This window comes from Acomys russatus, chromosome 29 (assembly GCF_903995435.1).
Source record: "Acomys russatus chromosome 29, mAcoRus1.1, whole genome shotgun sequence".
NCBI classification, from domain to species: Eukaryota; Metazoa; Chordata; class Mammalia; order Rodentia; family Muridae; genus Acomys; species Acomys russatus.
The window spans coordinates 15,250,179-15,278,146 of record NC_067165.1 but is presented as its reverse complement, the minus strand read 5'-3'; the positions used below and the strand labels follow the sequence as shown (position 1 = coordinate 15,278,146).

The 27,968-nt window shown below is 40.3% G+C and overlaps 1 protein-coding gene across 2 annotated transcripts in view; it reads right to left on the bottom strand.

Moving 5' to 3' along the window:
* Nucleotides 1–27,186, bottom strand: part of Foxj3 (forkhead box J3) — a 93,412-nt gene extending 66,226 nt beyond the window's left edge. For both annotated transcript variants that reach the window (XM_051171843.1, XM_051171844.1), the window contains exons 1-2: nucleotides 27,059–27,186; nucleotides 4,109–4,169 (exon numbers count right to left, since the gene is read on the bottom strand). In XM_051171843.1, the coding sequence (XP_051027800.1) occupies nucleotides 4,109–4,152 (44 nt within the window). In that variant the 5' untranslated portion in view covers nucleotides 4,153–4,169; nucleotides 27,059–27,186. The remainder of the gene's footprint in view (nucleotides 1–4,108; nucleotides 4,170–27,058) is intronic.
* Between the last annotated feature and the right edge of the window lie 782 nt (nucleotides 27,187–27,968).

Genomic DNA, 27,968 nt, shown 5'->3' with positions numbered 1-27,968 from the left:
ACAGTTCTCAGTTTTTCTAACACTTGAGATCTAGCTTTGTCACACCCAATCCAGAAACACCAGCATCTTCCTCAGAAGGTGTCAGCCAGTCACACACTTTATCTTGCAAGCCAGGGCACTAGAGCAGCCATGGAGCAACTTCTCTTCTACATCAGCATTTCAAAGGCGCACCTCTCAAAATTACTAAGTTTCTCTCTAGTCCCTGGTCCTATGAGTAGCTGTTGTCTTCTTAATGTCTCTTTTCACAGTACCTCAAGAGTTTTACTTTTACCATTCTGTTACCTAGTTAACGACTTCATCTACTTATAGATTTTTTTTCCTACTAAGATATCTTCTGTCTAAATATCTGGTTTGGTTTCTAACTCACAAATAAAGCCACAGGTGACAAAATAATCTAAGTACACAGAATAGGATATCCTTATCACAATTTTTGGCCTGTTTCTTTTGTTTGTTTGTTTTTGTTTTGTTTTTTGTTTTTTGAGTCAGGGTTTCATGTAGCCCAGGCTAGCCTGGGACTCACTATGTAACCAGATAGCCCTGAACTTCTGATGCTCTTGCTTCCACTTCTCAAGTGCTAGGACTATAAAACCATCACACAAGGCCTTGTAATTTTTATTAAAATGTGATTTAGTACTAAGGATGGTGGCAGGTGCCTGTAATTCCAGCGACTGGGTGACTGAAGCAGGAAGATCATGATTCTAATTCCAGTTTAGGTTACATACTGAACCTTGGTAAGAACAACCTAGTTAAATCAATTTATCACAAACATTACTTTAGAGAAATTTTGAGATTTCATACATAATTATCTATTGACAGAATAAGATATATGATGACATTAACACTTAGCTCTCTAAATTTTGCATTATGCTTTAAAATACAGCAACTATAATGTTTTTGTTTTTGTAGACAGGGTTTCTGTATAGCCTTGGCTATCCTGGACTCGTTTTGTAAACTAGACTGGCCTTGACACACAGAGATCCACCTGCCTCTGCCTCCCCTGAACAGCATGCTAGGGTTACAGGCGTGTGCCATCTCGCCTGTCTAGCCACTATAATTTAACAACCAACATTAATGCACTCTAAAAACAAGGATCCAACATCACCTACAAAATACAATTTAGTTTATTTTAAATAATTAAGAACACTGGGAGCAGCTTTAGTCAATTTACCTTATGTTCCCTCACCAAAAACCCAAAAGTTTTTATTTTAGGGACAGGGTCTTTCCCATACATCCCGTGTTGGCCTTAAACTCAGAAACCTTCCAGCTTCTGCCTCCTAAGTGCTTCAGCCACACATGTATGCGGGCAACCAGGCTTACCTGAGAACTTTAAAAGCTTCATATACTGTCATCCCACTCCCTGAATTAATGTACATATATTGTCCATTTTCACTCACACCTGCAATTACAAACCTCCACCTGCCATACGTATGGCTCTTTTCCATCGAACCTAAGGCAGGCACTTTTTTGACATAGAACAGCATTAACATGCATATGGTGATCCATATAAAGGAAGGAAAGGAAGCTAAGGAGGGTCTAAGCTACTCCAAGAACTCTGGCTCTTATTTGGCAGGTGATGGTCAATCTTGATTGTTAATGTAATAAAACTTAGAATTACTACAGAAACAAGCCTTTGCCTACTTCTTAGAGAACTTTCTAGAATAGGCTGTGGTATGAAGGCACACCTTAGCTGTGGGAGGCACCATTTTATTTTATTTTACTTTATTTTTGCCAGATACTTTGTCACAACAATAAGACAAGTGTTTCTGGTTTGGAGAAGGCCATAGGAAGCAGTTTCAGGTAATCAAGTTTTTAACATCCCTTACACAGGGGTGAAGGGATATCTTTCTTTTATCTGAAAACAGCTTCCACTTAGAAAATCCAGTGACAGACAACAGTCCTCTTCACGTACATATCTCTGAGAATGGGAATCTGCTTTTGAAGGAGTCATATAGAACACTACAGAAAGGAAAGTCTCTGATGTCATTGGGCTTCAGTGTCTGAGCTGATGGATTTATAGCCATATTCAAAAGGTGCTGACTCTAGAATATTATACACAAGAATTACAGTACACTCTGGGTAAATTATAGACCTGTCTCAGTTCTGTAACCTTATCAAGCAAAGTTTAGGCAACTATGCAATGTAACTAAATGTTAATTAAAGCCCTAACTTATATACTCCCATTTAAAACTATCAGTCAATAGCCTTTATATATGTTTCAGGATATCTCATTATAAAATACTTCAATGAACTCTATTCAGTGGAAGAGCAAAGTCTACAAAACTGCTTGACAAAACCATTCCCAAAGTTTCAAATATTACCAATAAAATAACTCCTCCCATCATATAAAAAGAAATCATCAGGCCAGGCGTGGTGGCACACGCCTTTAATCCCAGCTGTGAGTTCGAGGCCAGCCTGGTCTACAAAGCAAGTCCAGGACAGCCATGGCTAACACACAGAGACCCTGTCTCGAAAAACAAAAACAAACAAACAAAAAATCATCACTAATCAAATTAGTTCTGCAGCAGTTCTGAGATAAAAGAAATTGACAGGTTTTTTTCTCCCCCTCCCATATTTATTTCCAGAACAATAGAGGTATTCATTGCCTTCAAAGGAGAAAAAACATCCAAGCTATGTAGGTGAAAAATGTATTTTCATGGGAAGAAATGTCATAATGGCATGAAGTTTTCTAGATAATAGAAACTCCCATGAATGCTAGTGCTGAAAATCCAAAAAGGAAAATTCACTGTTCATTTTCCTTCTGTAGCATTCTAAAAAAAACCAGAATCTGTCTCAAACCTACATACACCATAACCTCACACTCATGACACTAGCAATGTGTTTTCACTCTCCTCTTGCCCTCTAATCTTCGTCCACTCTGTTCTGTAACACTGGCCGGTATAATGTTCCTCAAACATAACAGAGCCCCCTGCTGTGACAATTTCTAGATTCCCTCTACTTAGAACGCTCATTCTCTACATACCAAATATATATCTGGCTCATTCCATCACTCTTCCAGCTCTTCACTCAAATGTCTCCTTTTCAGTGAAGCTTTTCCTGGATTATTTTAGCCCGGTTGACAATAACTAGTTCCTAGTCTCTTACATTTCCTCCTCAGCTAACTCAGTATCTGACAAATAGTTCTACTTATTTTGCTTAAAAGCAAAACAGTAGCAAGGATGCTTTATTAAACCTCACTGGGAAACTAAGAGTGATGGGACTCTCCTGTTGCAGACCGTTAGGAGGATGCTGGCAGTGTATCAGGCCAACAAAGGATACTGGCTACAGCACCCAGTTACTAGTAGCTATTGTGACTAACAGTTTATACTCTACATTTTAATTTGAAAGCCTTCAATTAAAATTCAAATGCTGGGTTTAAAGGCATGTGTCACCACAGCAAGCAGGGTTACTTTTCAAAGCCTGCTCTTGAACAACAGCAATCTCTCAGAGGCCAATAAAAGAACAGGACATGGAAACCTAGCAAAGTTTAGTACTTGTCTGCTTTACCCATTGGGCCTAACATGAGACTGGGTCCAAAGAAAGAATTTGGCAATTTAAAAAAAAAATCTGAAACCACTAGCTTGTATAAAACAACTTAATTCCTACTTTCTATATATACTTGTTTAATGCAGAAAAGGGCAATCTAAATAACATGTTTATACCACTTCTCAGAAACAAGTTAAAATCAGTAATCTAGTCTTTCTTAATAATCTGCTACAAAGCAACCAAAGTGTACTTTTTAATTAAATCAAGTAGGAAACAAATTAGACTTTTAAGAAGCCAACAACAACAACAACAACAAAATTACAGCTATGTTGTTTTATGGTCAAGATCATCCCTGAAGATTAAGAACAGATCTAAAGCCCACTATCTCAAAAATCTCTGTAAAAGCATAAATGCCCCTACTTCAGAAAACAGCAGTATTTGTTTCCCCACAGCCAAGGTGGTTTATCGTACTTCAACAGAAGAGTGAGGATGTTCTTTAACAAAACGGTTTTATAAAGTTAAGTACTGCTCTGGGCCTCACCTTGCGTTCACTGCAACATGACATGACCAACTAGCTTTTCACATGTTAGATGTTCCAATAAGGAAAGAAGAAAAGAGTACTCACCTTAATGAAGTTACAGATGGACAAGTTTGTCCATACAAACCCATCTGGCCACAAAGAGAATCTGAAAGTAAAGAAGAGCCCATTATCAGATGCTTCACAGTAAATTAAGCTACAACCCAACTACAATTATAATTAAAATGGTGAACAAGAATTAAAAGCTAAAAGAATCACCATTACTAAAATGTATGAATGACAAGTATATGATAGTATCAAAGACACACACATCAATCACATAGAAGACACGCTGTAACCTTGACACCAAAAGGTACTGAGGCCTCCTAATAGTTAACAGATTAGTCATCACATAGTGTGTGTCCAAAGTGTTTGTAGAACCCTAGGCATTCCAGCAAGGTACATAAAAGCTACCATTAGCACTGAACATGCCAGTACCTACGCCCACATCATCTCCCACACACAACTAGTCTTCAATGAAAAGTGCTATCTTTATTGGTTCTGCATAGCAAATGTCACTAATACTTCATATGAAGAAATAGTTGCAGTGCTTTAAAATGAGACAGCTAAGAGCAGAATAGCACTTGAGTAAACGGGGACTTGAGTAGTTCGGGTCATGATGCACGCTAAGATTTATTTTCTTCATTAAAACTTAAGGATGATACCACCTATCTAATTTTATGTAGTAACCATTGCAGATTTGTTTACAATGAACGTATCTATTAGCCATACTGTGTAACAATGGCAGAATGCTAATATTTTTATTAGGTACAAAGATAACCCACAAATGCCTAGGGTTAATAGGTACTACAAAAAGATAGAAGAAGTTAAGTGCACAATGTGTGGTAAGACATGAGCAACTGAAGGCAATGCTGTCAGGCAGCATTTTAGACATTGTTGTAAGAACTTTCAAGTTTTCAAAAGAAGAAATTCAAAACCTTAATTGAACTGATTCTTGTTTCTAAACAATACAATGGCCAAATATATAAATAATTTTGTCTGAAGTTTATAGCCTTTGATGAAGAAACTTAATGGGGTAAAAAGATGAAACTTAAAGAGTTCTTAGAAACTAACAGGAGAGGACAGACAAGGTGGATGGCTAAGCATTGAAAATAACTAAAATGCTGGCTACATCTGTTAAAACCCTTATAGAAGAACAAAAACTTGGCCTGACATAAGGAATGAAAGCAAAACTAGGTGAGGAAAAGGAAACTGGAGAGTACTAAAACCAGCCGTCCTTGGACAGTCTGACGAACTCTAAGAATTACAACTTGCAACTTTAAGACCTTTTAAAGTAAAAGCAAAAAACACAGGTCTTATCCAAGAGAAATCCAGGAAAAGTCTTTTTATTCCTTGGCACTGAGTACAGGTAAGGGCTAGTACAGCACTATAATGTCATCTCTCCCTCGCACATGAGCGCAGAGCTAGAATTTTGCTTAAAGTGCCTGTAGGATATAAGAGGAACTCACCTTTAATCTAGGTTTAGAAACAAACAAAAAAAAAAATCCCCCAAGCAAGGGTTCAAAATAAATGAATTGAATAAAGAAATTCATAATTGAAACAAAAAACAGAAACAAGTCACCCTTAGCAAGATAGAGCAGAAACATCAGCACAGTCAAACCACAGAGCTCAGGTACAAGATAAAACCTTTCTCTGTTGTTCTACCTCACAAGTGGTTTATCTACCATTGTCTTTCAAATGCCAATGTGCAGATCAAACCCTTGTCTGTGTCCAGCAGGGCACCCCCAGCTCTCCAACCACACAACACTGCCTCCTGGAAATCCTAAAAGTAACGCCATCACCTTGATAAAATAGCAGTCTTTGTTTAAGATGGTTCTCAGTACTCTATCTCAAATCTTTGGTAAAGGCACTGATTCTAACTCTTGGCTTCTATGAAGTACACCTTCTCTAAACACTCCTGGCCTCTTAAGTCTACTCCTCTCCAAAGAAACAACTTCATAGGTGGCTAGGACTTAATAAAAACTGTGAGTGCCTAGGACTTGGTCTCTTCCCCTTCCACCCAGGACTGTGTGAGACAGGAATTTGCTCTGCAGACCCACACATCACCCACGATAGTCTGGTACCACGGGTAGGTGGCAATGAAGAGCTGTGGAGTTAGCCAAAACTCATTGTTTGTTTGTTTGCTTGAGACAGGGTTTCTCTGTGTGGCCTTGGCTGTCTTGGACTCTCTTTGTAGACCAGGCCGACCTCGAACTCACAGCGATCCACCTGCCTCCACCTCCCTGAGTGCTGGGACTATAGGCATGCACCACCTCACCCAGCTCACCAAAACTCATTTTTGACTATTTAACTCTTTGGAAGTCATAGTCACCTATATCAACTTCATTGATAGGAGACTAAAGATAACAGCTTAGTGGGAGAGTACTTACCTACCATACACAAAATCCTAAATTCAATCCCTAGAAAAACACACACACACACATACACACCCCTCTTTCAAAATCTCATTTACTATAGACTCAGCAATTCTATTTACAGACATATGTATCTAAGTCCGTTTGTATATTCCTAAAAATATTTGTAAATAAATATTCCATAGCATTTGGCTATTCACAGTAAAAGAAGAACAGCTGGACAGTAGTGGTGTATGCCTTTAATCCCTGTAGTCAGAGGAGGCAGAGGCTGGTAGATCTCTGATTTGGAGGCCAGTCCAGTCTACAGAGTGAGTTCTAGGTCGGCCAGAGCTACACAGAGAAACCCTGTCTCGAAAAAAAACTAAAAGAATATAAACAACAACAATAACAACAAATTACCATTAGTTGACGAACAGAAGAACAATGCACATATCAATATTATCAATGACAATATGTAATTATTTATCACCATAAAAAAGAATGGCATCTCTTCATGAATCACAATAAAGATGAGTTTTGAAAGCCTGTGCTAAGTGTAAACTCATACATAAAAGGTCAGACACTATGATTCCATTCACATAAACAGTCCAGAATAGCCAAACTCTACCTAGGGACATGACAGTAGATGACAATGTTGTTGTCAGGAGAGTGGGCTTAGAGGACAGCAGATAAGGAGTGATTGCTAAGAGGTTTCTTTCAGGACAAATAAAAATATTATAATTGATAGTGACAATCACTATATAATCTTGTAAATATACTAAAACCTATAAATTTCATCTGAAGAGAAAATTAATTTTTCTTTTCTTTTTCCCCGAGACAGGGTCTCTCTGTGTTAGCCTTGGCCATCCCAGACTTGCTTTGTAGACCAGGTTGGCCTTGAACTCACAGCGATCCGCCTGCCTCTGCCTCCTGAGTGCTGGGATTAAAGGTGTGCGCCACCACGCCCGGCTCAGAAAATTAATTTTTCAACAGATACTGTTATCTAAACAGAAAATTATTTTTAAAAAATACTTATCTTATTTTTTCATCCTGCTTTATTTAACAAGCAGTTCAGAACTCAGGCAAGGGAAAATGATTTTCCATATTGCATCTCCAGTCTCCAACATCCTCAGAGCCCCTGGTTATCAGTTCCCACTTAGAACCAATTCCAGCTCCTTGTCGCTCTACTCTGCTCTAGCCTCCATGACTTAACTTACAGTTTTCTCCATTGTTCACCTAGTTCACTATCATGAATCTTCAACTTCTTGGCTAACAGAACAAACATGTCCATCTTCCTAACCAAGTAACTAACCAGCAATGTGGAAAGTCTTAATGTCTAAGGTTCACAGCAAAGTTAGGCACTCTCATGGCGGGGTACTCTAAGCTACAACTCATTTCTCTCCAACACCAATATTGTCTGAGCAATTAACTCTTCAAATTACAGCCATAATTTACAAGGTTTAGGTTGGTGCTAACAAGCCAGGCATGGAAGGTCACACTTCTTATCTCAGTGCCTAGGAGGCTGCATCAGGCAGTGCTGCAACTTGGAAGCCATCCTGGGCTACAGAGTAAGGTCTTCTCTAAAAAACAAAAATTAAAAAGGTTGGCACCGGGGCTGGACAGATAGCTCAGCAGTTAAGAGCACTGACTGCTCTTCCAGAGGACCCAGGTTCAATTCCCAGCACCCACATGGCAGCTCACAACTGTCTTTAACTCCAGTTCCAGGGGAATCTGACACCCTCACACAGACATACATGCAGGTAAATAACCAATGTACATAAAAATAAATATGTTTTTTTTAAAGGGCTGGCACCAACAGCCATTAGTAGCATTTTCTCAAAATCTCTTGAAAAGTAACAGAAGTCATCAGAATTTATATAGAGTCAAACAAAAAATACATAGTAAAGCACGCACTGGCTAATGATTATGCTACAATACATGCTACATACCACATTGTATAACCTACAGGAGAAAGTGCAATTACTGCACACGTAAGCAGTCCCAAGTATACATGAGAGGCAGTTGTTAGTACAAACCATCTCTTTAACAATGGATGATTTGGGGCAGAGGTAAAACTGAACTGTTATCTTCAGGATTCCCTTCTCACCCACAGGACACACAGGGCTTTGTAATTCAAAGAACTCTGGCTTAAGCCCCTCGGCTAGAATTCCAGCTCTGAAAGTTACTGTGTGACTCTGGATCCATGTTAACTTCTGCTGTAGAGAAGGAAACCATCTAAGGTTACTATGACAGTAGCCTGAATGAGAGCATCTGAACGTAGCCAAAGATTAAAAATTAAAATCTGACCAAGTGTGGTGGTTCATGTACTTAATCCCAGCATCTTGGGAGCATTGGTAGGTGAGTTTAATGCCAGCCTGGTCGACACAGCCAGATCCAGGACAGCTAATGCTATACAGAGAGATTCTGGCTCAAAGAATTAAGTCTGTTGAAAATAAACAATATAGCCGGGTGGTGGTGGCACATGCCTTTAATCCCAGCACTCGAGAGGCAGAGGCAGGTGGATCGTTGTGAGTTCGAGGCCAGCCGGGTCTACAAAGTGAGTCCAGGACAGCCAGGGCTACACAGAGAAACTCTGTCTCCAAAAACCCAAAAAACAAAACAAACAAAAACAATATAGTATTAGGTCAAGAAGCTAGTCCTTAATTTTTTTTACTTTTGAATTAAAAAGTTTTGCAAGTATAAAATTTACTAAGACCCATGAAAAAAACCTCCGATTCAGGCTATTTGAGCATAGTAAATTATACAAATTGTCAAAGGTATTTATCATTAAAGCAGTCATGGAAACAATTTGTATTTTAATCACGAGAAATGTACAGAACGAATGCAAGGAAAAAAGAAATTCTGTGAGAAGCAATCACCATTCCAGTCCCATGAGCAGAACCTGCAGGCAGCAGTACAGCCTAAGCTACAATGTCATCTGCTTCCATAAAAGCAGAAAGTCTCCATGGGTCCTTAACTTATCATGGGAGTACTAGAGGTCAGAAGAATTACATATTAAATAATTAACTTAGACTGCAAAGGGGTAAGAAAAAGTTTAGCTACAAACTGTATACAGTCCAAGTGGGAAGTCACAAATTTAGAACTCAAGAAAGGTAGGGAATAATTTATAAATTTCATCTGCCTTGTTTAAGTCTTCATAACAAAAGGATTTTTTGTCTGTGTCATTTCTTTTATCACCAGAACCTGACTACTGGCACTCATATTTATTCAATGAATCTATTAACCCATTTCTTCTAGTGTTGAAAAGAAGAAAGTTAAACTAACAGGCTGGTAAAATGGTTCTGCAAACTTGGCACCCTCATTCAATCCCCAGAACCCACATAAACTACCAACTCCATAAAATCAGTCTCTGACCTCCACACATACACTTCTGAACACAGATATGCTACATAAAGAATCTTCAAAACTCAAAAAGCAACCTAATTTAGAAACAGGCAAGGATTTCAACAGCCTTAGCTAGAAAGAAGACAGGAAACTATCTAACAAATACATAGGTAGACAGCATTATTCACAAGAAAAGAAATACAAATCAACCACAATCACAGCAGGCAACCTGGTTTGCGGGAGGGACTAGTCATGAAAAACTTACTAAGTTTGACCTCCAGAAGCCACAGTGGAAAGATAAAGTACACCTATACCCACACATAATAACAGTTAAATAATGTATATATTTGCAGGCTGGAGAAATGGCTTAGAGATTAAGGACACTGACTGCTCCTCCAGAGGTCCTGAGTTCAATTCCCAGGAACCACATGGTGGCTCACAAACATCTATGTGATCTGATGCCCTCTTCTGGCCTGCAGGTTTACATGCGGGCAGAGCCCTGCATACAGAATAAATAAATAAATAAATCTTTTTAAAAAATCATCTAGTTGCTCCTCTGAAAATATGTCAGCCCATCAAAAAGCTAAATACTAACTTACCATACCATATAAACCAACAATTCCACTCCTAAAGTAAAAAAGAAAACCTCCTTGAATATATAAACCCACAGAAAAAAACCTGAACAGAAGATTAAATCCTAACAAAAGAGTAAAACAATCAATCCAGATGCCTACCAATTGATGAGTAAAAATGTTTAAATAAAAGTACAATGGCCAGGAGGTGGTGGCGCACGCCTTTAATCCCAGCACTTGGGAGGCAGAGGCAGGTGGATCGCTGTGAGTTCGAGGGCAGCCTGGTCTCCAAAGTGAGTCCGGGACAGCCAAGGCTACACAGAGAAACCCTGTCTCAGAAAATAAAATAAAATTAAAGTACTATGTGCATCTAGTACTGAGGAAAATCAGTGATATACGCTATAACATATACAAACTTGAAAACATGCTAAAGGGAAAAAAGACCCCAAAAAACCCCTATGCATCATTATTCCATTTATACAAAATATCCAAAATTGGCAAATCTGAATTACTAAGTAGATTCTACTAGTTGTTTCTTTGGGCTAGCAGGGAGAGGAGAAGAAGTAAAAGGAGGGTAGGGATTGGCTGCTAGGGAGTTATGGAGTGTCTTAGAAGGGGAGAAAAGGTTCTAAAATTAGATTGCACTGCTGGTCACATCTATGAATACTTAAAACACTGATTTTACACTTTAAACAGGTGAACTATATGATATGTGAATTGTAGCCCATCATATCTGTTTTTAGGGAGAAGAGCTCAACAGCCATACACAAATGGTTTTATTCTGCCAATTTCCTGATTCTTTCCTATACAGTACCTGCCACAAGATCCAAAGTTAGAATGGAAGAGAGTAAAACAATGACTTAATCAGAAAGCAACTCTCCTCCTAACAACTGATAGCCCCCTCGAGCCATTCAACAGTGTTCTGGAGTCTCCACTATTTCCAAACCATACTCTTTACTCACTAAACAAAGATATACGTATAAAAGTTCATGCAAGTGGGAGGGGAGAGTTGGGTGAGATGATCAATGTTTACATGTATAAAATTGCCAAACAATAAATAAAAATAATTTTAAGATTCATACATCTAAAAAAAAAAAAAAAAAAAATGAAGAAAGCCACTACTAATTCCTACATAATATATATCCCTGTCCTGAAACAAGACAAGCTCAAGAAGAGACAAACAAGATAATGTGGGGCAGGGAGCTACCATTAGCTTCAGAGTCTTAAGATCAAGAGCACAAAGTTTAAGACTGGCCTCTTTTCTTTCCTCTGCTTCAAACCAATGTGGCAAGGAGGTGATACACACAAGGGAGAGGGCTTCCTGGCTAACCACTGGAGTTGTAACATCTTCCAAACCCTAAATCTTACTTCCTGCAATTATATAATCAAATCACAGGCCTCCCTCTTCAAACCAAATCATAACCAGGCAAAGAGCACAGGATTCTATTTCTGGGTCTGCAGTTAACTCACTGATCATCCTGAAGCTTCAGTCATTCTCTGCTGCTCAATAGCTTAACCACAACGTCCAGACTCAAAATCAAATCATGTGATCAAAAAAAAAAAAATTGCCTTTTCTTTCTCTAATTTATGTTTATTTTCAAGGAAAATATAACAAAAGTATATTCAATTAAATCATGTTATTTGTTCAAATCACCTTTATTGATATACACGAAATATTTAAAATCTAAAAAACTATCCACTCCCAATATATTAAGCCCTCCATTTCAATTACTATTAATGGTACTCACTAAACAAAGACAGAATGAGCTTTCAAAGAGCAGTGGGTTCTGAGCTTTACATCTGAGCTCAGTTATATTTAGAAAACTAACATGCCATTTCTCTGGATCCTGTGTCTTTATCTTGGGCATTGGATTTGTGTGCTTTGCCTAGTGTAATTCAAAGCAAGAGAGTCTATCCTACCTTTGAAAAGTAAAATGAAATCTATCAGACTCTCTGGGTGTCAAGAGGAATAAATGTTGCAATAGATCCCAAGTGAAAGGAAACTATGGTCTTCAATACTAGAGAGTAAAGAGTAACTCCTTGCTATCTAAAATCAGTCTAAAACCACTGACTTTTTCTTTCTTTCTTTCTTTCTTTCTTTTTTTTAAATTTTTTCAAGATAAGAGTCTCTCTGTGTAGCTCTAGCTGCCCTGGAACTTCATCTATAGATCAGACTGGCTTTGAACTCACAAAGATCCACCTGCCTCCTGCCTCCCACGTATTGGGTTAAAGCTGTGCACCACCACTGCCCGGCTATCACTTCTATCCCATTACTAGAAACCCTAATTTATTAATGTTGAGTGAAACCTAGGTTGTCTGTCAATTAAAAGCTCTATCAGGTGGTTTTGATATATTAATTTAGGCAAAGTCATCAAAGAGGTTTCACATAATTTTCAATCCTGTTCAACCAAAAGTGGCTGCCTGAGGAGGTTATTTCTAAACATAACCAAAAAGTAATAGACAGCAACAGCTAGAGTGATGGCAAAGCAGCTGACATGCAAACTCTAAACCTGAGATCCCTGGTTCAGACCACTAAATGAACAAGAGACCCTGATCAGGGCATTCTCAACTGACAGAAACTCTGGATGCCGGGGATAGGAAAAAGGCTGGGTGCATCAACTAGGATTCTCTGAATACTCACCAGTTCATAGAATCAAACATTTTTTTCTTTAAAATATGCTTTTGAACTTGAAGAATAAAAATGCTACAGGCATAGTATAAACTTGGTTTTAGTTCTACTTGAGACTGGCAGCAAGATTCAGTGAGAACTGGGATGATAGTCCAGTGGAACAACAAAATGCTTAGTATGTGGGAGGCTCAGGAGCCAATTCCTTAGCGCCACAACAATAAAGCTAAATTAAAGTGGTTTTGAAAAGAGCCAGGAGAAGCTTGAGTGACAGACTAGAAGGGTATAATATGGATTCATCCAAGAGACAATCAATCATGGGTTTCTGATCAGCACTTGATGAAAGAGGTGTATTCAGATGATTCTAAAACAGGGCATGATGGCACAGGTCTGTTATCCTATCACTTGGTGGAGGCAAAAGGATCAGAAGTTCATGGTGGTTCCAAGCTATATATTAAGTTCAAAGTCATCCTGGACTACATGGAGCCTAGACAGACAGACAGACAGACAGACAGACAGACAGAAAGATAAGATAAGATAAGATAAGATAAGATAAGATAAGATAAGATAAGATAAGATAGAGTGACTCCACAGATAGCATTACTAAGAGGGAGGCAGAGAGAGAAGGGAGAAAGAAGGCTATTATAATTAAGGCATGACTCATTGGAGAGAAAAAAAATCTACCCTGTACTGCTTCACTATGCACCTGTTCTCTCCCACTAGAATTCTGGTTCCTAGTAGGTTAACACATGTTGAATAACTTCCATCTATCTCAACAATGCCTGGCATATGCTTTGAACTTAAGTTCCCAAAACACTTGAACTGATGAAAAAAAGTCAGCAACATGTTTTGAAAGTAGTACAAAAAAGTCCTGTATAAGAGACAGATTTTTAAAAAAATAAAAAACAAAGGAGTCGAATGATGACAAAAAGTAAACAGAAGGCAGGTCAGGCATGCTGACTCATGTCTATAATGTCGGCACTTGATGGCTGAAGCAAGAGGCTACTTCAAGGCTAGCCTGGCTACACAGCAAGTTCTAGTTCTGTATCTGTGTGTCTTTCCCTGTTACTGTGATAAATACACAGACAAAAGAAACTTCAGGGAGAAAGGTCTTAATTCTGGCTATGGTTCAAAGAATAGCCTATCATGGTGGGGAAGTCAGAGTGACAGGAAGCCTGAGGCAGCCACTCACAGGCATCTACAACCAGAAAGCAAAGAGTATGAGTAAGCGTCTACTTCTTCATCAGTTCCAAGATCTCAGTGCCACCCAAATAATATCATCAAGATAAATCCTCATGGGCTGGAGAGATGGCTCAGAGGTTAAGCACTGACTGCTCTTCCAGAGGTCCTGAGTTCAATTCCCAGCAACCATATGGTGGCTCACAACCATCTAGAATGTGATCTAATGCCCTCTTCTGGCCTGCAGGCACACATGCAGGCAGAGTACTGTACACATAATAAATAAATTTTTAAATATATATATATATATCCCCACACACAGGCCCACCTCCTTGCCAGATAATTCTATATTCTGTTAGGTTGACAATTAATGCCAACCATCACAGACTGCCTGGCCACTAGGACTACATACAGTGAAGACCCCATCTCAAAACAAGAAAAACCAGCCAGGCACGGTGGCGCACGCCTTTAATCCCAGCACTTGGGAGGCAGAAGCAGGAAGATCACTATGAGTTTGAGGCCAGCCTGGTTTGCAAAGTGAGTCCAAGACAGCCAAGATAACACAGAGAAGTCCTGTCTCAAAAAGTAAAAGAAGGGAAGAAAGCAAAGATGGAAGAAAGAAAACAAACAAAAAACAAATGAAAGGGAGCTATTGTTTGGATTAAATTAAATTAAATTTTAAAAAACACAGCTAAATGCAATGCATGGACTTTGCATGGATCTTGATTCAATTAAAGGCCAAATTGTAAAGGCATTTTAAAATAATCAGGAATTTGATTATGTGCTGGAAATCAAATGGCTTCCATGAAATACTGTCAACTTAAATTTGGGGAAATGACCCACACCTAGAGAAATGGCAAAGCACTTAAAGCACAAAACCCAAGCAGGCATAACCGCTGCGCATCTGTAACCCCAGTGCTTAAGAGGACAGGCCTTCCCTCGGGCAAAGTAGAGGAGAATGCGGGTCCAAGTGAAAGGCCTCCCCGGGTAAGGAGCAGAGTGATTAAGGAAGACTCAATGTCAAGCCCGGTCCTCCATTCATACACATGTATGCGTATGCACACATACATAGACACATAGCTGAATGCATACACATAAAAGTACATATATACACGGATGTATGTATGGAGAAAAAAGAAAATACTATAAATTTTGTTAAATAAAGGCATGTATAAGAATATGAATCTAGCATGATGGTGCATGCCTTTAACCCGAGCAGAGGCAGGTAGAGCTCATGAATCTGAGGTCATCCTGATCTACATATCAAGTTTCAGGGTTACACAATGAGATCCTGTCTCAAAAAACTTATTAGTAAGAAAATAAAAACAAAAAATAGCACATTAGCACAAAAGAAAAAAAGACACGTGAAGTATATGCAAAAACTCAATGGTTGAACCTCAATAAACGAGGATTCATTTTATTTTATATACTGAGGGTAGGCAACAGTATAGGAGATTAAACCTAATATCTCACACATTTGATAAGCATTCTTTTACTAAGTTTATGGCCTAAGACCTCTTATTACTTTTTATGTTGAGTCTCATTAAATTGTCCAGGCTGGCAAGGAACTTATTCTGTAGCCCAAGAAAGCCTTAAATAAGTGATCCTGTTGCCTTTGCCTCCCAAGCAGCTGGAATTACAGGCCCACACCACCAGGCCCAGCTTATATTTTATATACTTCTACACATACCCAATAGAGCAAATAGACTGTCTTAGGGTATTATTTATTCAACTCCAGTGTCTGTACAATTAATTATCTTTCTTTTCTTAAATTCTAAGAAGCAAATAATGACTAGTACCCTTGAGAAAACAACATATATGTAATAAAAGGGGTGACACTCACTTGATAGCTCTACTGAAAAGAATTCTCTCTGAATGGACTCAAAAAATAATTCTTGTAAATCCACATGGGAACTGAATATGAGTCAGGGTAGTGCCTCAGCTGCTAAAAAGAAGTAAATACAGTCTCAAGCTTCATTAGAAAGCTAGAATCTAGACCAAGGACGGTAATAGCCTCATAAACACTTCACTTAGTTCACACTGGAGTACTGTGCTGTTTGAGCAGGGTATAGTAAGAGCACTTACATAGCTGAATGCGCAAAGGAAAAGATTCATAAACAGAGTGAAGAGCTTAGAAAGCAAAGGTCCATAGTCTGAGGTGGAGCGCACCTTTGATTCCAGCACTAGGGGAGAAGGAGAAGGGATCTTTATAAGTTTGAGGTCAGCCTAGTCTACACTTCAAGTTTCAGGGCAGTCAGGGCTGTGTAGCAGTAATATCCTATCTCCATTTAAAAAGGAAACCATATCAAGTGCAGAATCACTGAAGAAGCTAAAAAGCTAAGTCTATTAACTTGGAGAAGAAGTCACTTTTAATAAATATATAGACTAAGAAGAATATTATTTTCCTGAAGCTTCCTAGTTGCTAATGAGTATTTTAAAAAGTGAGAAAAACATATTTTTTTCACTCCGAAAAACACAAAATATTCAACAATACTTTGTCAATGTGTATGAAAAGATATTTACTATTTTTCCAAATGTGACAATTTATTGATTTCCCACAATTACCTGCCAAGCGAACATTTGTAATATCCTGGCATACAGTTTGGGAAGCTTCTTCTCCTCTAACTTCCATTATAGATCATCTCGTAAGTTTCTGATTATTCTCTTAGCCTAAAATGCCCATAGCTCATCTCATTTCACTCTTAGCCTAAAATGTTCATATCTCATCTCATTTCAAACACTATCTATTTTATGAAACTTTCATCAGTAGAAGCAAAACCATTATTTTTTTGTAAATCCATGGCTCTTTATCTACACCTGTCATTGGGGACAAAATGCCTTTTAACTGCCATTTGGCAATGCCTTATATACACCGCACTCAAATTATCTGTTAAAATAATAATTTTTAAATGCTTGAAAGATTATCTTGTGGGAAAAAGGAAGACTTCAGGCTCTACTGCTCACATAGGAAAAAAAATTAGTTAGAAATACATTTTGTTTCAGATAGCACCTACACAAACAGGCTACCCTTTTTTTTTTTTTTTTTTTTTTTTTTTTTAGACAGGGTCTTAAGTCTGGCACCCCTGATGACATTCAAACTATTATGTACAACAGGCTGACCTCAAATCTGCAGCAAACCTACTGCCTCTGCCTCTCTTCCTGTGTTGGGATCACAGGTGTATGCCATGCCACACCGGCTTCCTTTCAACTGCCACCGACTACAAGCTTGGGAATAACAGCTATATGGCCATACCTTAAGTGTTTTAGTGGGAAACTTCACTGGTCTGAATGACTAACTTTTCTAGGAACTACAATTTACTTCACCAAACTAGGGAAAATATAACTTGATGCACACTATTTCAGCAATATTAAAATAATTGTGGAGTAGTAGTGGCTCAGTTTTTTTGTTCGTTTGTTTGGGGTTTTTTGTTTTGTTTTGTTTTGTTTTTGTTTTTGTTTTTGTGGCTCACAATTTTAATCCCAGAACTGGGGTAGGTGGGGCAGGCAAAGGCTGGTGAATGTTTTGAGTTCAAGGCCAGCCTGGTCTACAGATAGAGTCTTAGGACAGCCAGGGCTACACAGAGAAACCCCATCTCAAAACAAAACAAAAAACTTAAGATGAAATACAAAATGCCCTTTTCTGCACTGTTTTACTGAATATGTAAAATGCCTATAACATGTTCTAATAATTAAGTACAGTCACTAACCATGTAGCATTTCTCATATACCCAGTGTTGATCCCATCAGATTATATCACCAGGAGCATCACAGCCATCAATGTTTGCATAAGCACACCCTTGCTGTCCCCTGTGACAAAGTCATCTAACATTTCTCAGAACATGTCCCCCTTCATTAGGTAGCAGAACTGCAGATAGGATAAAAACAGGAAGACGCTGTCCCCGTCATTTAAGAGTAAATATACTGATGTGGGGGATGGGAGAGCAGCTTGGCTTTTAAAGCAGGATCTTACTACTCACTATCCTACGTCTATTAGAGTTAGTCATTATATCACAACAAACCTGACGGCCTTCCATAAATCAGAACGCCTAGGTCATCCATCTCAGTAACAAATGTTCCTTAGAGGATCAAACCTGGTGGCACATACCATAATACAAGCACTGGGTATAGTGAAGCAGAAAGAGTGTGGGTTCAAGGCTAGCCTGGGCTATAGCAAGATCTTGTCTCAAATACAAGGGACTGGTGAAGAAATGCTCCTTAAGGGCATTCTTCGGTTGGTTTGTTTGTTTGTTTTATATTCACCATTTATGGGCATGGAGTGTGTGCCTGAGGAGGTCAAAGGGCAATTTTCAGGAGTTGGTTCTCTTCTTCTTTCTATCCCATGTGGGTCCTGGGGATCAAACTCAGGTTACCAGGCTTGGAGCAAACTGCCTTTACCCGGTTGAGCCCCCTCAAAGGTTCAAGGGTATGCTGTGCATCAATGGTTCTCAGCATTTTATTAGAAATAAATAGCCCTGAGGTCATCAGTTCCTCTTAAAGCCATTCATCTCCACCACTAAATGCATTAACTTCTTCAAACAAACACACTAAACCCCACCTTTCCAGCTAAAAACTAGACATCAGAAGCAATTCCAGGCACCACTATTACAGGAAGGGCAGCACACCCTGCCATCTCTCAAAGTAAACAACTATGGTCTGTGCTGGCAGGGACCCTGCTTTTCACTTGTCTGGTCATAAACAAATAAATGAGAAATCAAATAAGAAAAATTAATTAATTCAATGTTCCTGGATTGAAAATAGTATCTTAAACAAATATTAACAGTTTGGTTTTTCTTATTAAAGATCTGCTAAAGAATGGAAGCAGGTAAGTAAAACCTTAGCTCTCATTTTCATTTCAAACTAGATTGCCATTTCAGGTAATTTAATTGAGAAATAATTACTGCAAGTAAACCTTCAGATTTTTAGTCTGTTTCTGAGACAGAAATAATAATTTCTTGAAATAAGCAACTTCTAATGCAAGAAAACCTGAAAGCACCTAATATACTCACTTAATCCATACTATAATCAAGGAATTTATCAAACCAAATTATTTCTATAACTTCTTAGCATCAAAAACAAATATTTAAACTGTTCTTCCAAAGACTTTGCAATTTGTCACTTTCCAAACTGAACCATAAAAATTAAATTTTCTGAATGAAACATGCTCACTATATAGAAAGGTTCATAAAAAGACAATTTCGTACTTTTCTCCCAGTCTAGTTGTTGCTATTGTTTTGATTTCTATTCGGTAGAACTTACTTGTAAACGATCAGTCTTTGTACCTACCAGGTAACAGACAATAGGTCTAAATCTATGACGGTAACATTAGACATCTGTATTAGAAGTGTGTTACAAGTATGATTTGTCTAAAACATATTGGCATATACTTCCATTTTGAGAGAATGCAAGTGAGAGACTTGCTACTTAGCAATCCTTAAATTCCCACTGTGATTATTTCTATCTCATCTCCAGAGTACTAACAGCAGAGATGCAGACTCAAGTAAGAATGCTTCCAATGATTAAGAAATGGACCTAATTTAACAAGAAATTGTCCCCGCTAATTTCACATAATTTTTAAAATAATATATTTATATTTTGTGCATTGGTGTTTTGCCTGCATTTATGTCTATGTTAGAGTGTCAGATCTTGGAGTTACAGACAGTTTTGAGCTGCCATGCAGGGTCCTGAGAATTGAACCCTGGTCCTCTAGAAGAGTAGTCAGCGCTCTTACCCACTGAGCCATCTCTCCAGCCCCAAGATACACTCTTACCTAAAGGACTGGATAATTTGTGATCTCCATGGCCTTTCACTTCCACTTCAAAACCTAGTCTAATCCTTGCTATAACTTCATTAGTTTTGTACTTCAACCCCCACCCCACCCCCAAAAAAAGCTAGGAGGAGTACAAGAAATTCCAGTGTCAGCTCTACTAACAGTAATTAAGTCTTATCAATAGACTTCATGGGTTTCCCTACCTGTATTACAGCACTCTTATAAGATTCCAAAAATCTAACATCAATCGTCATCCAAATGTAAAACGGAAGTATTTCAAAAGCACATGTTGTTATAAAAATATGAAAATCCCAACCATTTGATTTTTACCAATGAAGACTCAGGAGCCAGATAGATGCTGAACTGAAAACTTGCTAGCTCAGAGAGGTAGAGAAAGCACCCAACGGACCTTCCTACTCAGCTCTTGTCCCAGGAGGGAAAAGCCAAAAGCTAAAAGCTTGCTAGCTCAAAGCTTAAAAACCCAAAACTTGTTAGCACAAAGCTCAAAAGCCTCTTCTTCTTATCCAGGCTGTCTTAAATACCCGTCAACTCAAAGCCCTTGCTACTCTTTCATGCCTGTCAGTTGGTTTCTTGCCCCTCCTCTTGACCTGGGGTTAACTTTATTAAATCCTATGTGCAGATTGCTCTCGGATTAAAGGTGTATGCTTGGGCCGAGGCACACCATAATCACCTGTTTACAGTAAACAGAAAGTTCTTGGATTAATGATATGTGTTAGGGCTGAACCACACCAAACAAAAGACAGTTTTTTGCAGTTCACAATGGGATCAAATATCCTGGCAACATTAAATACCCTGCAACATACACATGCTCTAAATAATATGAAACACACTTTCCTGACATACAAAGTTATCGTTTCTGATGGTGTTTGCTATCCACTTATACATAAAACCATCAATTCTACCTACTTCATACATTTCCTATCTAGCCTGTGTAAAGTGCTACACATTCACATACCCAGGAAAACAGCAGGAACACCTCTCACTTCCAATCACAACAGTAGTTACCTTCATTCAAAGAAGCAACTTACCCTTTACTGCTGTGACTATATAAGTCATTTCCACAAGTTCTAAAGCCAAGCATCAAAAACTTTACCTAAATTATTTTTTATAATAATCATCCAAAATCTAGAATGTAAATAAATCTATTTCTATCATACTATAAACTGCTCCCAAATTCATTCTCTGTAAACAAAATGTGAAGCTGCTATTAAACGCCAGCAGTCTTTCCCCCTAATGTACTTCTCCCACAAATTTCACACTTACCATCAGAAACTAAGATTTACTGATGGTTTTTTGTTTTTTTTTTTTTTAAATATCGGATCAGACTAGCCAGATGTGGTGGCTCACACCTTTAATCCCAGCGTTCAGAGGCAGAGGCAGGTGGATTGCTGTGAGTTTGAGGCCAGCCTGGTCTACAAAGCAAGTCCAGGACAGCCAAGGCTACAAGAGAAACCCTGTCCCGAAAAACAAAACAAAAAAACAAACAAACAAAAAAGATAAGATCAGATCTCAACCTTAGACAAAAGTAGATTCCAATGGAGGGAGGATTAATACATATGCACTGCCACCATACTCCAATTCTAATTGATCCTATTCTACCAAGTAGGACTCTTACTGGCTGGAAAGCATTCAGTTACAGCTCTTAGCTGTACTCCAGATGAATATTTTGACTGGAAGTCAGTTGACTAAGTCTCCACTAGACACAGTAATCAAGAAATGATGGCCAGCTCTTCTGCTGAGCTCAAGACTCTCCACTACACAGGACTTGAAAATAATGAAACACAGCACAGGCAGTTTGTGGTTAACTCTAACAAGTCCCTTGGACTATATTCTATTACATATTTTATGTGGATGTGGAGTAGAGTATGGGCATGCCATGGTGCCTATATGATAGTCTAAGGACAATTTGTGGAAGTCAGTTCTCTCTTTTTACCATGTGCATTCTGGGGATCAAATTCAAGCTAGTACCTTTACTGACTAAGCTACCTCACACGCCCTTTCTTCAGATTTATTTTATTCATGTTGTTTATTCATGTTGTCTGTGTGGGTGTGTGGGAAAACGTGTGCATAAGTTTGTGATTTAAGCTCAACAGATGTCAGAAGAGGGTGTTAGATCCCTTGGAGTTGGCATAAAGGCCTATGCAGGACACTGGGCTGGTTACATGGGTGCTGTAATGCAAACCCCAGTCCTCATAACTGCACAGCAAGCACTCTTAATCGCTGAGCTATTTGCCAGCTAAGGCTATACTCTAACAGTCCTCTTCCTAAGCCTGAATCTGCCATAGAGTACTTTACTCACTGAAGATGGAAAAATAAAGACAGTGTGGTGATAATATAGGTCCAATCACACCAAAACAAAATGTTAGATTTATGGTAAAATAAATCAGAGGAAAAGTTCTTACTGTAGTATTAGAGTTTGGCATCATAAGTCATTTCTTTTGACCTGATTGTACAAGAGTAGTCATCAGTTTGAAAACACTCAATTCTCATATATCAAATAGAATAGAAGCTAAAGGTACCTATCAGCAAAAGGTTACTTAAATAGAGTGCCACTGTTATAAATATAAGTACAACATCTGGTTCCTCGCAACAAAGCTATTTCCATATCCCAACAGATGGCCCACAGTAATAATGCTTTGCTGATCTGGTTATAACAAATTCTATTATATCAAAAATTCTGTACAGCGGATGCCTTTCCCAATTTCAGTATAAGTCAATCTCTTTAGCAAAAACACTGTACTTTGATTCTTTTTGTACACTGAAATAGTTATGCCAATTAAAATGGTCAAGAATTTTCAAAGTTATTATGAAATGCCACTGTGATGTTTTCCTGAGTTTTGAGGAAGAAGAGGTAGAGTACCTCCCTCTTAGACTGAAAAGCTAACTGTTCAAAATAGAAGCAAAATCTGAATTAGGAGAAAACTGCAGAGAAAAGTACAAATGAGCTTTAGCTTTCCAGCTGACATTTCTAAATAGTGTCATTGAAGGAAGCTACCGGACTGAAAAAGCTAAGAGTGGAGAGCACTCAAAGTGTGTAGTTTTTATCTAAGCTGTTAGGATGAGCAAAACAAAACACTGACATCTAAGCATCTATCTTGTTTTAGGTCCACATTAAAAGAAATGCCCATGCAATGCCAAATAATTTTTCACTGTTTCTCCAAGTATATTAAAAATCCAATCTTCATATTCTGGTCATGTTCTTCCTTGAAATGTTACCTTTTATTAACATGAAGTAATAAATCAGTAAGTCTGAAAACAGACTAGGAAACTTCAAAACTTGGTTCTTTCCATTGCTCGCAATGTACCCAAGTTATTTCCTCCTCTGTGAAAATCTGATAATAAAATCTACTATTTAGGAATTGTTGTAAGGATCATATAATGACCAAGAAGAGACTTGATACCCTATGAGCATATACAGGGGGAAGAGGTCCCCCTCAGTCACAGTCATAGAGGAAGGGAGTAAGGGGAAGTGGGAGGGAGGGAGGAATGGGAGGATACACGGGATGGGATAACATTTGAGATATAATATGAATAAATTAATAAACTATTTTTTTAAAAGGATCATATAATGAATGTACTCTACACACTTTGTTAAAATAAGATAACAAAATTCTGCTAAGTGTTTGCTCTAAGCCCCGAAGAGTCGTCATAAAAATTCAGTGATTCCTAGGGTGGGTGTGGTGGTTCATGCCTGTAATTATAACACATCCCACCACCAACAAGGCAGAGAGGCAGAAGAGAACTTCAAGTCTCGCCAGACACACACACACACACACACACACACACACACACACACACACACAGCTATTTCAAGTAATATGGATTTCCCAGTCCCCTTGATTCTCCAGGAATTTACACAGGAATCATTTTAGAGTGGTGGGAACGCAACCCCCCTCCCCACCTCAATCTTCCTAGTCTTAGCTTCTGTGGCATAAATTACTTCCTGGTTCTTCTCAGAATGCTTTGTTTTCCTATTAGCCTGCTGTAAGATCCCAGATTCCTCAGGTTTCCCCCACTATACTACATCCCTCCTGACAAACATCTAGTCAAGTGCTTTCCCACCACTTACAGACCATCACTGCAAATCTACACCTCACCTGCATTCAATTAAGAACCTGCCCTAAGTCACTTCATGATTACCAGACCTTAAGATGAAGACTTAGTAAATTAAATATACTTATAAAGAGCTTACAAAAATTCTCAGACTATTATAAAGCATTCAGTAAATCTAAATACGATTATTTTATTTTCACACCAGCATCTTTGCCCAGTGTGGTGGCACAGGCCGGGGAAGCATAAGCAAGTGGATCTTTGTGAGTTCGAGATCAGCCTGGTCTACACAGTGAGTCCAGGAGAGCCAAGGCTACACAGAGAAACCCTGTCACGAGAAAAAACAACAACAACAACCAGTTTCTTATGTCAGATCATCTTATTCCTATAATTCTCCAAGAATATTCTAGTCACTTCCCCATTTCCTGCATTCAGCTGACACAGAAACCTTCCTCTGATACAATATGCACCATTTTACTGTCTTAAAGCACTATGGCTCCCTACCAAACCAAATCCTCTATCCTTAACAGATCCTCAACCAATGGGCCCTAGCCAATCTTCCAAGTTGCATACTTATTCACCAGTATAATGCTCTGTGGTGGTCAAGCTACTTGGGATCTCACATAACCAGCCACTTTTCTGCCTTTAAAAGTCCCTTTAATCTCCTGAACACACCTGCCTTTTCACCATTGGAAATTACTTGCATTATTTCAAATGTGAGTGTGCTGTTATTTAGTACACATGAATGAATGATGCATAAAGCTGCTTCTCCAAGAGTAAAGATAATTTCTACTCCTTTTTCAATGGAAGTTGAAGCTTTCAGGCACCCATTTCAGTCCTTGTGTTCCTTTGTATCTCACCTCACAGCACATACAAAAGTATTCAAATGCTGACTGCCTTACTATAAAATGTGCCTCAGAATATATCAGAACAGCATTCTATTTTTCACAGCCCCACCCATATTTAGCATACAGATACAATCTATATTTAAATACTTTTACTCTACATAGAAGGAAAAGGAAGAATATGCTGACATTTGTATCAGATAAAAAGGGAAAAGGTAGTATCAAAAATACATTTTAAGGCTACAATGTAGTAATAACACAGGCCTGTAATTCCAGTACTTGGGAGGTAAAGGTAAGATCAAGAGTCCAAGCCGGGTGGTGGTGGCGCAGGCCTTTAATCCCAGCACTCAGTAGGCAGAGGCAGCAGATCTCTGAGAGTTCGGTCGAGGCCAGCCTGGTCTACAAAGTGAGTCCGGGACAGCTAAGGACATAGAGAGACCCTGTCTTGAAAAACCAAAAAAAGAAAAAAAAGGAAAAAAGAAAAAAAAAGACCAAGAGTTCGGGGCCAGCCCTCACCACACTGAGTTAGAGGTCAGCATGATCTACTTAAGACTGTCTAAAATAAAAATAAAAAAGGAAAAACTTCAGTGTGAAAAACAAAAGAATACTGAAAATTTTCACATCTAGAGTGACTTCAAAACAGTAAGTTTTATTTCACCCAAACTAATAAACTGAAAGCCAAAATAAATATTCTTGACCTCATCCACAGACAAGAGAAACTCCCAGCAACACAAAGCAGAGGACAAGAGTCACTTCAAGTCCAATACAACACCAAAGAGGAAAGAGCTTCAAGATTATCTAAAAAGACAAAACAAAACCCTAAAAAATTAAATTCTATCTACATACTCCTTCCTAACATAAATATGGGGACCACTTAACCCTTTTTAAAAAAATAATAAAAGACAAAGCAAGATAGAAGCAACCTGAAAGAGATTTGGGGGGGGGGGGGGCGCACAACGTTTCAAAATAGTGTTAAAAAAACGTCCCAATGGTACCTGGTGCATTTCAGAAAAGTTAAATAAAATAACTTTCAGAACAGCAAGCACAACTGCCTAGTCCTCCTGCCAGAGAAAAGCTATGAGGATAACTAATGCCCAATAGAATACACATGCTTTTCACTAGGGAACAAAACAGAAAAAAATAATAAAATAAAATAAAGACAAACAGTGGAAGGCGATAAGAAGCCCACCAATCTCAAACTCCCTGACATGACTCATTCAGGAATCTAACAACCAGAATGCCCTGTAGCAACACAGACTAGGACTAGGCCACAGAGACACAGAAGGTAGAATAGAGAAAGGAAAACCGTGCACACCAACACATCAGTAGCAAGCACTTGCTCTCTAGAGGATTAAGCGGTAGAGAGAAAAGAACAAGAGCCACCGGGGTTGAAAAGATTGTCAGTGAACTAAGGTCTGGTATGTCCCCCTACTAGTCTCAATTTCGTAAGAGTACAACTCTTGGTTCTTCCATCAAACAAGAGTCATCCTGGGCAAAACAAAATGACCTTAACACCCTCCACGCTGCTCGGAAGAAATCACGGGGCGGGGGCAAGGGAGTTAAAAAACAAAAACAAAAACAAAAAACAAACCATCCTGCTAAACTCCCTCTTGACCAACTGCAAAAATGGAGGGGGTGGGAGGGACGGGACACTACCACGTGGGCAGGATGCAACACACGCAGGACAGCAAGCAACACGTCCGCATGCGAAGGCTGCCTTTGCCCCAATGCCAGAGAAGGACGCGGCGACAGAACGGGAGAGAAGGTGGGACCCTCCTCGCCCGGGCCTCCTCACCCCCGCAGGGCACGCGCGAGCAGCGAGACACTGGCCGCTGTCCCGGCAGAAAAGCGCCCGGAATGCGAAGGGAGAACCGCCCCATCGCGCCGGGAACGGGACGAGCCCGGGCCAGGCGCAGGTCACGGCGCGACGAGGGCGCGACTGTCGCGGTCCTCCGCGGCTCCGGCATCCGCGGCGCGGGCCCACCTGGGGGAGGGGCGGGCGCGAGCGGCGTCGGGCTGAGGGGCAGCGGCAGCTGAGGAGCGGCGCCGCGCGGGCCAGGGAGGGCGGCCACCGGCCCGGCCCAGCCCGGCGCCCACCGCGGGCCACCGGGAGCGTGCGCTGAGCAGTGCGAGCGCCACTCGCCCAGGGCAGCCCCCGCCCGCGTCCGGGGAGATGCCCCAGCCCCGCCTCCCCGCCCGCCGCCCCAGCCCGGACAAGCCCCTGGCGACGGGTGCTCACCTCAGGCTGCGCAGGCCGGGACGGCCCGGCCGAGCCCCCGGCCGCTGCGTGCGTCTCCGTTCCCCGCGAAAGGTCTCAACGGCGCCCTCGGAGAGCGGCCCAGGCCCGGAGCGGCGCCCAGAGTGGCGGCGGCGGCAGCGGCGGCGGCGGCGGCGGGAGCAGCCAACATCCGGGGCCGCGCACCCGGAACTACTTCCCGGCCCGCTCCCTCCCACCCTCGCCTCCCGCGACGTCTCAGCGCTGCCGGCCCGGCGTCCTCCGCGCCACGGTCCGCCCCGTCGCTGCTGTCGCTGCTTGCAGCTGCTGCCGCGATGTGCGAGGGATCCCTCCGCGGGGACAAGTAGTACCTCCGGGCTCCCGCGGTTCTGCTTCCCTGCGGCCGGCGGGAACCAGCTGTAGGCTGGGAGGAGCGCCTTGCCTTGCTTGCGCCTCAGACTTGAGGGCGGGGGCAGCCCCGGGCCCTCTCCCGGGATTCCATCTCCCGAGGAATGCACCTCGTGACCTCCCCGCCTTCCAACCTCTGCCACTGCACGGCTGCGACAAGCGCACCCAGCGGGTTTTCCCGGCCGCCACCGGGGCGCTTTGGACCTTGCTTTGGGGACACGCGTACTTCGGAACGTCAGAAACCCGGGTTCGAGGCCCCTCCCTGCCAAGGCATGTCAACTTGTCATTACCCCTGCTGCGTCATCCCGTGCATCTCAAGTTCGCTGGCCAGGTCGTGGCCTTGCTATCAACAGGTGGAGCGGTTAGCAGGGTTGTTCAGACTTCTGGTAAACTTTGGACTTTCCTTCAGTCTTCACTGATCCTGCCTCTGAACTGTTATCATTGACAAGCTAACCCAGTCCTTTTATACTTAATTACCTTGGGAGGTATATGCTGTTGCAGAAAGCCATTAAGTCATGCAGAAAGT